Source organism: Micromys minutus (assembly GCF_963924665.1).
Source record: "Micromys minutus genome assembly, chromosome: 1".
Lineage (NCBI taxonomy): Eukaryota > Metazoa > Chordata > Mammalia > Rodentia > Muridae > Micromys > Micromys minutus.
In genome coordinates this window covers 144,078,349-144,090,912 of record NC_137969.1, presented here as the reverse complement: position 1 = coordinate 144,090,912, position 12,564 = coordinate 144,078,349, and the positions used below count along the sequence as shown (strand labels likewise).

Below are 12,564 nucleotides of genomic sequence, written 5' to 3'. Positions count from 1 at the left end.
CTGCTTCTGCTTCCTGGATGTTAGGACAGCAAATGCGTGCTGTCCATCGCTTTAGATAAGTTAGCGTTGTGTTCTCTTTTCATGGGGCTTTATGGTTTTCAAATCTTTTTATGCGAATTATGACAGTCAATACCGTGAGAGAAAACTTGTCAAAAACTGATATCAGGAAACTAAAATTCAACATGATTAATAATCCTCTAAAAAAAAATGAATCCCTATACACCTTTGTATGGCAGTGTACATGTGAGGGCATTTTACACTGTATGGCAGTGTACATGTGAGGGCATTTTACACTGTATGGCAGTGTACATGTGAGGGCATTTTACACTGTTTGGCAGTGTACATGTGAGGGCATTTTACACTGTTTGGCAGTGTACATGTGAGGGCATTTTACACTGTTTGGCAGTGTACATGTGAGGACATTTTACACTGTTTGGCAGTGTACATGTGAGGGCATTTTACACTGTTTGGCAGTGTACATGTGTGGGCATTTTTTAAAGTATGCCCCTCTCGTTACAATTAAGGAAACCAGTGCTCACTGTATAAAGCTTAGGCAAAAGGTCCTGCACAGGAGGCATGCTCAATAAAGGTCCCAGGGGCATCGCTGGCACACAGCCTATCAGCTGCTTCTACGGAAACCATGACCTTGGTCTGAATAGCCTTCTGTCCCTGCCACAGCATTGGCTGAGGCAAACTGTGAGCAACGCCCCTTGTCTTTTGCAAAATATCCTTTCTACCTGGTCAGTCGTCCTCACTGTGGATCTGCTCAGCGCTAGGAATTAGACAGCAGAGAACAAGGTCCTGGGAGCGCTGGGCGGCAGCCCCGGAAGAACGCAGAGCATTCCCACCTTCCTGTCCGGAAGTCTTCCTGGCTTTTTGTGCTGAGTTGTCACTATTACCGCAGCTCAATACTTGGTCAGCTAGGAGCCCGAAGGCCCATGTCCCTTTCTGTGAAGGGAACTAACCAGTGGTCTTGTGATGTACTAAACCATTTTACTACTCAACACCCAACTGTAGGCTGATATTTCTTAAAACCTACTTTAGTAAGTGTTCTTCAATGCACTAACCTCCCTTCTATCCCACTACCCACCAGAGGGAGGGGAAAGGAAAAGTTACGCAAAAGAAATAGGCCAAAGGGCTCACATCTTTTCAGCAGTGGTGGTGTGAATTAGGCTAGCTCTGATAGGCTAATACATTTGAATACTTGGCCTCCGGTTGGTGTGACTCCTTGAGGAATGATTAAGGGGCGTGGCCTGTTGAGGGATGTACCTCAATGGGTTTTGAAGTTTCAAAAGCCTCCAGCCCTTCGGTTTTCCACCTGGTGCTTACTGCTAGGGATGTGAACTCTCAGCGGCTGCTCCCCTCCACCATGGTGACCTCTGCCCCTCTGAACCGTAAGCCTGAGAAAAGCTCTTCCACGGCCACTTTGGCCATGGTATTTTATCACAGTAGCAAGGCGGTAACTGTGACATCAGCAGTTCCTCTGCAACCAGGCTTTCACACGTGGCATGCGCTGCAGAGACCGGCACTCACCTCCGGGGCGTTCGTGCTCGCTGTCCGAGTGCATCATCAAGGCGATCGGCATGCCCACGTTCTTGGATCGGCCCGCCACCACCACGTTTTTCCCAAATGTCTCAATGCCTATAAAAATACAGTCTGTTTAAGTGCATGACTAACAACAACCGGCGAGGTGAGTATGTGAAAAGCCTTCTGTAAAAACTTCTAATTAAGTGTGGATTTCATGCCCGTCTATAGCGTGCCTTCCATGGATTATTTATAAATATTTCTCTTAATGCATCTTGGGTTTGCCATTTCCTCTCACATTATGTCCTCATTTAAAAACCACAAAAAGTCTCAAGTTGCCATTAAGATCCTTTTAAATAGCAAGTTTCCCATGAAGTGTACAGTCCTAAAATATACTAACTGCTAATTACACCAGAAGTTTATACGACAGTATTAAGCACAAATGACAGATTGGACTTTTAGCGAGACTGGGATACATAGAGTGGAAGGCTCACACACTCCACGTGACCGAAAGAGGCAGAATTAAGCAGAGGCAGCTCTACCCAATCAAGGCTCCCAAGGCTCATCTGCAGATGATACTGGTTTCCCACACACTCAGGAGACCAACCTGCTCTTTTGACGATTTCCCAAACGGCGCTGGCAGTGGCGGGGATCAGCGAATGCTGGTCCAGGCACAGTCTTCCGATATTGATAATGTGAAAGCCATCAACATCTTTTTCTGGAGCAATTCCATTGGATATTGTCCTCTCGTCCACGTGGTCTGAAAAGTCAATACGATTGATCACCTTTAAAATGTGTGCCCGTGTGAGAGCTAGAGAACCAGAAATGGGGTGTCTAGCTGGGTCCCTTACAATCCCACTCAAGAGACTGGCTACATCCAGGGCGTGGGCTACCAAGGCCTTAGGGCAGTGGGACTAGTGAATTGTCTGGAATTGAACACTTCTATGGGAATGCAGCAGCAAGTAGGTACAAGTCTTTGCCCCAACATGCTTGCGGGTTTAAGGGGGTTTGAATCCACTTTTCTCCACCACAAGATATTTCCACTAATAGACTTCTGTTAAATTTAAACGCTGAAGATTAACACAGGGTAAGGGAGAAAGCCACAGGGGATAACCCAAATGTGCTGTTTAAATTCTGCCAAAAATCTTTGGCTAGCCCCTAATAGCAAGGACTGAAGCGGAAACAGGGTTACAGCTCTGACACATCAAACAAAATCCAGAGCTGGGATGTCAACCTGGTGCAGGCATTTTCACAGAAACCCCCCTCCCCCATGCGCGCCTACTTAACTGCAATGTCAAATAAATATTCTCTGGATGCTACATTTAAAAAAAAAAAGCAAGACAGATAATATCAGATAATATCTACCGGGTGCCTGCTTGCCCAAATATCATCCATTATTGCTACAGCATTGAGAAGAGAGGAGCAGAAGAAGAGTGGGAAGCAAGCCTAACCACTGAGCAACCCCACCCCAATTTGAGTCCATTGTGAAGGTTGAAAATGGGGTGGGTAGGGTCGTCTAGGCCACTGGTTCTCAGTCTTCCAAATTCTCTGACACTTTAATACATTTCTTCATGCTGTGGTGACCCTCCCCCCCAACCATACAGTGATTTTCATTTTATGCTTCCTAACTGTAATTTTACTACTGTTACAAATGGAGTGTAAGTATCTCTGTCTTCTGATGGTCTTAGGACCACATGGTGGCACCCGCGGATTGAGGGCCACTGCCCCAGACCACTGAAGGTGTGGAGTGCTTTCTCCACACATCTGCAAACTTCCTCTGCTCAGGTTTCTGGGGACGTACCAGCCTTCACATCCTGCGAAGCTCTCTCTGAGCCTTCCTGATTCTCTGGTGTGAGCAGTTGTGCACCTGGACCTCGAACAAGGCCATGTTCCTCTGAAGAGGTCGGGGAAAGTTATGTTTGCCCAAGTCCTCTGCCTCTGAATCACTATATGTGGTGATTTATGTCAAACGTTACGACCTTCAAAGCAGTATATAGTTGATAAAAGAAGAGTCCAAAAGCATTTCTCCCCAATAAAACTTAAACCCACAGTAGAAAGAAATGCTGCTTTGGGGGCCTCGCACGCCAAGCCCAGGTCTCTGGATCAGTAATTTAGACCAATTTTTTTTTTAAACTATCCTTCTCCCCTAACTTGTCTGGACAGTTTTTTTGCAGATTAGATTAATAATACAGAGGACTAGAGACAGGGACTATGCATACACATATTCTAATTTTTTTAGTTAAGTTATTTTAAAATTCTCTTGTGTACTGTTTTTATATCAGCTCCCTTCTCTTCCCTCTGACCTCACACCCAGACCTGTGCCTCTCGGGTTTACAGCCTCTACCGTAATTGTAGTGTGTGTGTGTGTGTGTGTGTGTGTGTGTGTGTGTAAATGCAACCTGCTAACTTCATTTAGTATTGTATATATATTCTTGTATATGTTTTGTATATATTTATATATATGTATAGTGTGTGTATTATGTATATATAATATAATTTCGTTTTTAAAAAAGAAATATACACCATACAAATCGTATTTCTAGGTGAATAGACTCAAAAACAGATGATAAAGCAAAAATCAAAGGGTAGGAAGAAAAGCAGAAAACTACAATAGGTTTTTGTTTTGTTTGTTTGTTTTAAATTCCCGAATTTGAAGGTTTTGCTTGTTTGTTTTGAGAAGTCTTAAAACAGTTATGTCCATGAACTTGGCCAGAAAAATCATTCTCTTGTGATGTTTTCCACATGGGTATGAAGGAAAGACACATTAATGGTTACAGAAACCAACCAATCCCTCAAAGACACCAATGGTCTCGGGGATTTATTGTATGATCCCCACAAAATTGTAGCGATAGTGTTAAAATATACTTGCTCAGTGCTGCCACCTAGAGGTACTACACTCCATTTACAAGACTGTTGTCTACCCTTTTTTGTTCTTTCTCATTTAAAAAAAAAAAGAAAAATGTTACTTTAAAAAGTTTTAAAGTAGATAGACAACATTGCGAGGATGGGACCATAAAAACCTCGTCAAAATTATTTGAAGCAAAATTTTCTTTTAGAAATAATATTTTTCCTTTGAAATGAATCTTAAAATGAACTAACGATAACTCACAGTTTATGACATAATTTACTATTGTTAATATTTTTTACTGTATTGTGTGTGTGTGTGTGCGAGCTTGTGTATGTGTTGTACATATATGTATGTGTTCATGTGTGTGGAAGCCAAAGGCTAACCTGAGGAGTCTCACTCCTCTCCTGAGCGTTTGGACTGGAGTGCCAGTAAACAAAGGCACACAGATTTGGTGAGATGAGCTAGTGAGCAGGCTGGAGGACCTCCCGCCTCTGCACACCGATGCCAGTGTTAAAGGCAGGCACTGCCTTGACCATGTTTTCACACGGGTGCCAGGGACCCAAACAGATCGTCACATTTGCACAGCAGATACTTAGCTAACTAAGCCGGCCACAATATCGATTCCCAAATACCCAAGCTTCAGAGAATTCATCATTCTCCACAATGAACTAGGTATATCCAAATCTGCCACCGAAAATGAACACCGTGACAATAACCTGTATCTACCCCTTAATCAAATAACCTACCTATGAAGCCGCCTCCGTTCCTGTTCTAACCTGCTTTTGATTTCACCCTGGTTCCGCACCTCTTACTCTTCTGGCGCCTTTTCTGAAAACCTAAATCTAAAAGATCCAGTGGTGGAAGAGGACATCAGACTGATGTTCCTACACATGTGATAGACCAGAATTTTAAATTAATATTCCCGTGGCAAGTCATCCTTTCTGCTGGTTATTTTATTTGAATGTGCCAAACCCCGTAGGAAGCAGCAATGTCTTGACTTTCCAGATGGGGAGAATGGCGCACAGGGGTGACTAGGGGTCAAGATTCAACTCCAGACAATTTCATGATTAAGTGTGCCTTTCCATCCCTACTGTCTCTCTGAATGTTTAACGCAGTAACATGAATACATACACGTCAGACATGGACAGTGTGATCAGCTTATACGGATATCCTGGAAGTGTTTTGACTGTGGTAAAGCACTAGCATGGGGGGGACTAGTCCACCTGGAATAAATTCTGTTAGCCAGAGGGAAGGAACTTAACCTCCACATTCTTATCACGGAATACACATAAATAATAGCTCCGCTCCCCAGGGTTCCTGTAAAGATTCAAACTGGAGTAATAAATGTAAAATCTTCATAACAACAAAGATCAGTCCAGGGAATGCTGACCACTGGTGTTTTACATACATATTATTGGTTTTGTATTTAGAAAAGTACCTTTTCCCAAACCTCTCTCCCATTTACTGTTTCTTACTTGGGGAACTCAAGCAGTTTGTCTGTCCAACAGATAGGTATCCAGTGCCATCTACTGGCTGTTAATAACAAAGTCGCCAAATAAATGTCACAAAGGCTGCCTGTGTATGTGTGTTTGATTTTGTTAGAGCAAACTAAATATAATGTCTGACAAAAGATATATAGAAACTCTGACAAAGGATATATAGTCTAAAACATTTTTAAATTATAATATATATATACATATACACATATATTTGTAGTATATAATATGATGTTCTGTCACATTTACACTTTATGTAATAGCTACCTAAATCTAAACAACATATTATGTACTTGTTTTTGTGTGGTAAGAATACTAGACCTGTTTTGTGGCAATACATTATCACTATCCATGTTGTTGTCCAATAGGTCTCTGGAAGTCCTTTATCATATCTAACCAAAGTGTTAAGTTCCTTGGCTAATGCTTCAAACACACTCCCCAGTCCCCTATAAACACCATCATACAGAGTGTTTCTGGGGGTTGGAAATGTTTGTTTGTTTCTGTGTTTATGGCATGACCTCACTATGTAACCTAGGCTGGCCTAGTTTGATATATTCAATACTGTCCAGATGTGGTTTGTTTCGCACACAGATCCTTCAACATGCTTAACATGACCGTTTTCCTGCTGTTTGGGTGGATGAACGTGTCTTCATTTTGAATGTTAGCCTATTATGAGATGCTCACGGCTCACATTTTCTCCAACTCTTAGTGCGGCCCATCACTCCGCTGCTGACTTCTTACTGTAAATCAGTTTGAAATGTGCAATTGTCTCACTGTCCTTGCATTTGGGGGTTGGTGGTGTCACAGCAGGAAATAATAGTCCAGACCAAACGCTAAAACACTCTCTGAATTTTCCTTTCGTAGTTTACAGTTTCATTTAAGTGCTTAATATAATTTTAGGTAATTTTGCACTTACGGGTGATATGAAAATCTAATTACGTTTGGATATGTATGTCTTCACCCATACCATTTCTTGGTGAGAGCATGGTTTCTCCAGGTCTATTCATAGAAATTCTGACAGATACACTTGGCCATGGGCGGGGTCATCCACTGTGTGCAGTCTGCTTTGCTGACATGCTGGTTACCACGATGCTTTGACTGCTGTAGTTTTGCAGTGGTTTTGGGAGGCAGGTGCCTTGGTGCTTCCATCTTTCCAGTGAAGCAAACTCTGAGAGGATGGGTGGCACTTAAACCAGACTTTCCACCATTTGGGCATGAGCTAAGCAATTGTCAAGTTTTGCCGAATAATTTGGACAGATTTTTAAGGCTGGTAAACTCCCTATCATCCTAGAATCTCATTTCCCAGCAACATAGAGTACCCGTACATTTGGTCCTTTCCCAGTTTGAAAAGCAGGAGATGTGACCCTGCATCAGCTTTACCAGGATGCGTCTGCAGCATCATCTGTGGGACCATTTTTCTCGGTGGGATACTTTTTTTTTAATGAGTGTTTTATTGGATATTCTCTGCATTTACACTTCAGATGTTATCCCCTCCCCCTCCCATTGCCTCCATGAAGGTGCTTCCTCTCCCAACCTCCCTCTCCCACCTCAGCACCTACATTCCCACCTACAATCTCTTCTGATTTGGTAATGTTTTAAAGCACTGGCTCTCAAGCTTCCTAAATTTTAACCTCTGAGACATGTGTTACACTAACTGTATCGATGTAAATGCTGTTGTCTCTTAAGCTCACCAGTCATGCAACAGTCAAGTGTTGGTCACCGGCCCTCCTGATGTGCTTTTATTTAAAAAAAAAAAACAATAAACCAACAAAAAGCCAAATACTTTAATTCTTGTGTCTAATGCTTTAAAAGATAATCCATATTAGTCTTGCTACTTTGTATTTTCTAATATACCTTCAAACCACGATAAGATAGTTTTTAACACTTGACCAAAATGTTTGAGAGACACAAAAGAAATTGCTAAATTTCCCTGTTGTTGTTTTGTTTTTCCTGTGGTTTTTAGGATCATGGCCTGCTGCAGCTATGCCCTGCTGTACAGACAGGTATGTCCCCCACGTACCTGAATTCCCCATTTAGTTTTTCATCTTGAAAGGATAAATCGTTAAGGAACTGTGAGCTACCGCTAGGGTGCTAAGGAGGTAGTCGGTCTGCTTCTAACCGTGTTTTATTACATGCTGTGTCCCGTGCCTCTTCTCCCGCCCAGCCCAGACATACAGAGAGCACCTGTACCTGGAAGAGGCAGCTGAACCAATATACCGCTGACCCTCGGGTCCCTGTTCAGTTGATCAGTGATATCCAAAAGTTCCTCCTGGGAAACATTCTTGGGCTTTATGATGAGCTCACTGCAGATGCCTGGAGGAAAACCAAGCAGAGAAAGTCACTTGAGTACCCTGTGGCTTTTCCATTAAAGGACTCTTCTCCAGTGAGTAACTGTGCCTGCCCCACTGGAAGGAGAAAGTCCTTATGCCAAGTCTCTGTTCCTATCCCCAGGAGGAGGGACTTCTTTGCCGTACATGGCTTCTCTCCTGATTGCTGTGCACTGTTTGGCTGCTACTGCAGGGAACAGTTGGGGCTGATTTGTGATGCTGGCTCATAGTAGACTTGAAGAGGCCACGGAAACAGGAAATCAGTGAGGCTTAGCATTCAGTTAAAGCAAATGTGGTAAACATTCAGGTTCTTTAAATGCGAAGAGGCCTAGAGCCTCACCCATAAACTATAAAATAACACTGAAAAACTTCCTCAGGAAACATGAAAACAGTAAAAAAAAAAAAAAAAAAAAAAAAAAATTCACCTAAGCTTTAGTAATTGATAATTGAATATCTGTAATAATAATAACAATCCATGTTATGTGAATGGTGCTTATTGAATAACCATTACTCATAATTGTATAACCTTATGTGATGTCTTGGTCAGGGTTTCTATACCTACACAAACATCATGGCCAAGAAAAAAGTTGGGGAGGAAAGGGTTTATTCAGCTTACACTTCCATATCGCTTGTTCATCACCAGAGGAAGTCAGGACTAGAACTCAAGCAGGACAGGAACCTGATGCAGAGACCATGAAGGGATGCTGTATTACTTACTGTATTACTCCCCCTGGCTTGCTCAGCCTGCTTTCTTATAGAACCCAGGTCTACCAGCCCAGGGATGGCACCACACAGAAAGGGCTGGGCCCTCCCCCCTTGATCACTTTTGAGAAAATGTCTTTCAGCTGGACCTCATGGAGGCATTTCTTCAAGGAAGGCTCCTTACTCTGTGAAAACTCCAGCTTCTGTCAAGTTGACACACAAAGCCAGCCAGTGCATGTAATATCAGAAACGTTTAGTGACAATTGCAGCTGACACACATACCTACCTACAGCAGAAGCAGCTTTTATCTTATTCCTGACGTAGGTGTGGCTTGCTGGGTTATCGCCCACTAAGATGATACTGAGGTGAGGCCTCCTGTTCCCGAGAGCAATCCATGATTCCACACCTTGCTGAATTTCTTTCTGGATCTGTTTGGCCATTTCAGTTCCTGAGATGATAATGGCTTCATGTCTGTAGGAAACAAAGCACTGTGTATAACACTAAAAAAGCCAATGTGAAACATTCAACTGAAGAATAAGGTACAGGAAGGTTCAAAACACCTGTGGCGACGGCTAAGATGGCCGAGTAGTTAAGAGAGCCCGTTACTCTTGCAAAGGAACAATCGGGTTCAGTTCCCAGAGCACACATGATGCCTCACAACTGACCATAACTCCACTTCCAGAGGAGTACTTGCCCTCTTGTGGTCTCCACAGGCACTGCACACATGTGGTACACAGCCATGCATGTAGGCAAAGATATCTAAAATAAAAACTACTGTGAACATCTAAACTTTAACTTTTCTAGCTACTCCTGACATATATGTGTGTGTGTGTGTGTGTGTGTGTGTGTGTGTGTGTGTGTGTGTGTGTGTGTGTCTGTGTTCAGTTGTTCAGTGTTGTGTATTTAGAACCGACCACTTGATGCTGGGTAACCTACAATGGGGATCATCCCTAGAGAAGACTGATTTCCTTCTCGTGGAGTTATCAATTGCCTTCCTCTAGGACTTATGAAATTCTCCCATCCACACTGGCATGTCCACTGTTAGAGTCATTGTGCAGGTCTTATTTAGGTGATGTGTACTACCAAAGAAACAAGGGATGCATCAAAGGATCATGGTGAAGGAAGTGTTGAAAAGGGACACAGGATGGCACAGACTCCATAAAGAGAGGCATTAGAAAAACAGGAGGCTCTTAACTCGGGGAAAGAGAGGAAGGCAACCAGGGGGGAAAAGAGGGAATGGGATAAAGAACCTCAAGGAAAAATATTTTCTGTTCAACTAAAAATATATACTATATAAGAGTACATATAATATATATGCATACATAAATAATTTAAATGAAGTTATACCACTTAGAGCAATAAACCCTTCCTCTCAAAGTCATACACTCTCCAACAAAGCCCCTAGTACCAGATGTGCAAAGCCTCCCTTCAAAAGTAACAGAGTCCTTTTCTGTTGCCCATTGTCTATTAAAACTTGAAGATAAGATTCTTTTGCTGAAGACACCATCTGTGTTAGCTCAGGACTTGGAGGAACTGAGCTAGAACTGATCTCAGAGACACTTAAGTTTCATAATTTAAGTTTAAAGGCTTTCTCACATTGAGGTCTTTGATTGCTTTTTTTAAACTGATTTTTATTCTGGGTGAGAAACGTAGGAATCTAGTTTTCGCACTACCCTTTGCTAAAGAGGCTGACTCTTCTAGAGTGTTTGTTTTTGATGGTAGTGCCTGCGTGGGTTTATGTCTTGTATTCTATTTTCCTAGTCTACATGTCTGCTATTGTGCCTGCATTGTTTTTGTCGTTACAGCTCTGAATATAATTTGAGACGAGGTATTGTGATACCTCCAGCATCGCTCTTTTGCATAGGAATTGCTTTTACTACTCAGGGTCTTGCACTACCACATGGATCTACACAGTTGGATAGTTCAGTGAAAACTGACATTAAGCTACTGAAGGGCAGATTGTTTGGGGTTAATATAACTGTTTTCATAATATTACATCTGCTAACATATGAGCCTGGAAGAGTTTTCCATCTTCCAATGTTTTCAAATTCTTTCTTCACTGTTCCACCCTTCCTGGAGGTCTTACATGTCAAGATTTTTTTTGAGTTACTTTTAAAAAAACCTATTATAAATTTGATTTTTCTGGTTTCTGCTTTTGGCAAGTTGACTACTGGTATGCAGAAAAAGCTTCCGATTTTTCAGCATTGATTTTGTACTCTATTAGTTTGGTAAAAGTACATGTCAGTTGTTTTAGGGTCTTTTAAGTATAAAGTGATATTTGCAAATAGGGGAAATGTGATTTCTTCCTTCCTTATCTCTGTCCCTCTATCTCTTATAAGCCTAACTAAGATTGAGAACACTATATTGAGTGAGAGTTGAAGGAATAGATGCTCTTATCTTATTGTATAATCTAAAAGACTAGAAGTTATTTCCATATTCAGCATATTACCTATGGCTTTGAAATGTGTAATCTTCAATATGTTAAGGTAGGTTCTATTTCACTCATAACTATATCATGGAGAAAAATTAAAATGGATTTTCCTGCATTAACTAAAATGATCACATGGTTTTCCCTTCTTAAGGATATGAATACAGTCATACAGAAAATATTATACATATTGATTATCATCCATTGAATTCAACTTGCTTCCCTGGAATGAAACCAGTTTGGTCTTGATGTAATCTTAATGTATTCTTGAATTCATTTTACCTAGTTTTTTTTTTGGAAAAATTTTATGTCTTTGTGTAGCATTAAATAATAATTTTTAAAATGCAGACAAACAGTCCCCTGCCCCACACCACACTATCCCCAGCTACTCTGTCCCTGGCGGTCTCAATGTCCCCAAGGCTAGCCTCCCTATCCCGGCTGGCTCTCTGCTGAGAACTCTGCACCACACTACCTCCTGCTATACTCTCTGTCCCAGACAGTGGCCACCCTCCCGTGGCTTCCTGATGAGAGCTCTGCTCTCATTCCCTGCAACTGTGTCCTGTGGTTATTGTCACATTTCCCAATAGCCCAACAAAAATCAAAACTCTAGAAGCTTGTAATTCATCAATCAGGTTTATATCAGTGAATTCGTACTCACACAACATCCGCACAATACACTCAGAGCCAATTGATATGCTACAATCTGCCCACCTAGACAAGATAAATCACGCCATAATAATCCATCACTATTAAGACATTTATAGCTATCTGTGGCTATCCAAACCCATATAGAGATGGACCACCCTCTTCTTCCTCCATCTTGGCTTCTCCCTCTCTTAGCTTCTCTCCTCCTTTCCAAAACTCTGTCTCCACCTGACTTCTTCAGTGTCCAATCACAGGCCTTGCCTTATCTTGTGCCTGCCCTCACCTGTATATCAACCACATCTTTGTGCACCAGGGAAACTGACCTACAGTTTCCTTCCTCATATTGCTGTTTCTTTGAGCAAATTTGGCTTTGTGGATGAATTTTCTGTGTTCTGTCCCTTTCTATTTTATGTAACAGTTTAAGACAGCATTGACATTAGTTCTCCCTTAAAGGTTTGGGAGAATTTTGCAGTGGGTCTACCTGGCCCTGCAATTTTGTTAGGAGACTTTTTATTACTGTTTCAATCTCAATGGCTCTTCCGGTCCTGTTTAGTATTTTTGTTTCTCCTTGATTTAACTTTGGTAGGTCATAGG

General features: G+C 41.8%; 1 protein-coding gene across 2 annotated transcripts in view; it reads right to left on the bottom strand.

The window, feature by feature from the left end:
• The window catches only part of MTHFD2L (methylenetetrahydrofolate dehydrogenase (NADP+ dependent) 2 like), an 84,423-nt gene that overhangs the window by 64,442 nt on the left and 7,417 nt on the right, over window positions 1–12,564 (bottom strand). For both annotated transcript variants that reach the window (XM_080913813.1, XM_080913812.1), the window contains 4 exons: window positions 9,184–9,368; window positions 8,059–8,181; window positions 2,132–2,284; window positions 1,534–1,641 (listed from right to left, as the gene is read on the bottom strand). In XM_080913813.1, coding sequence (XP_080769939.1) covers window positions 1,534–1,641; window positions 2,132–2,284; window positions 8,059–8,181; window positions 9,184–9,337 — 538 coding nt within the window. In that variant the 5' untranslated portion in view covers window positions 9,338–9,368. The remainder of the gene's footprint in view (window positions 1–1,533; window positions 1,642–2,131; window positions 2,285–8,058; window positions 8,182–9,183; window positions 9,369–12,564) is intronic.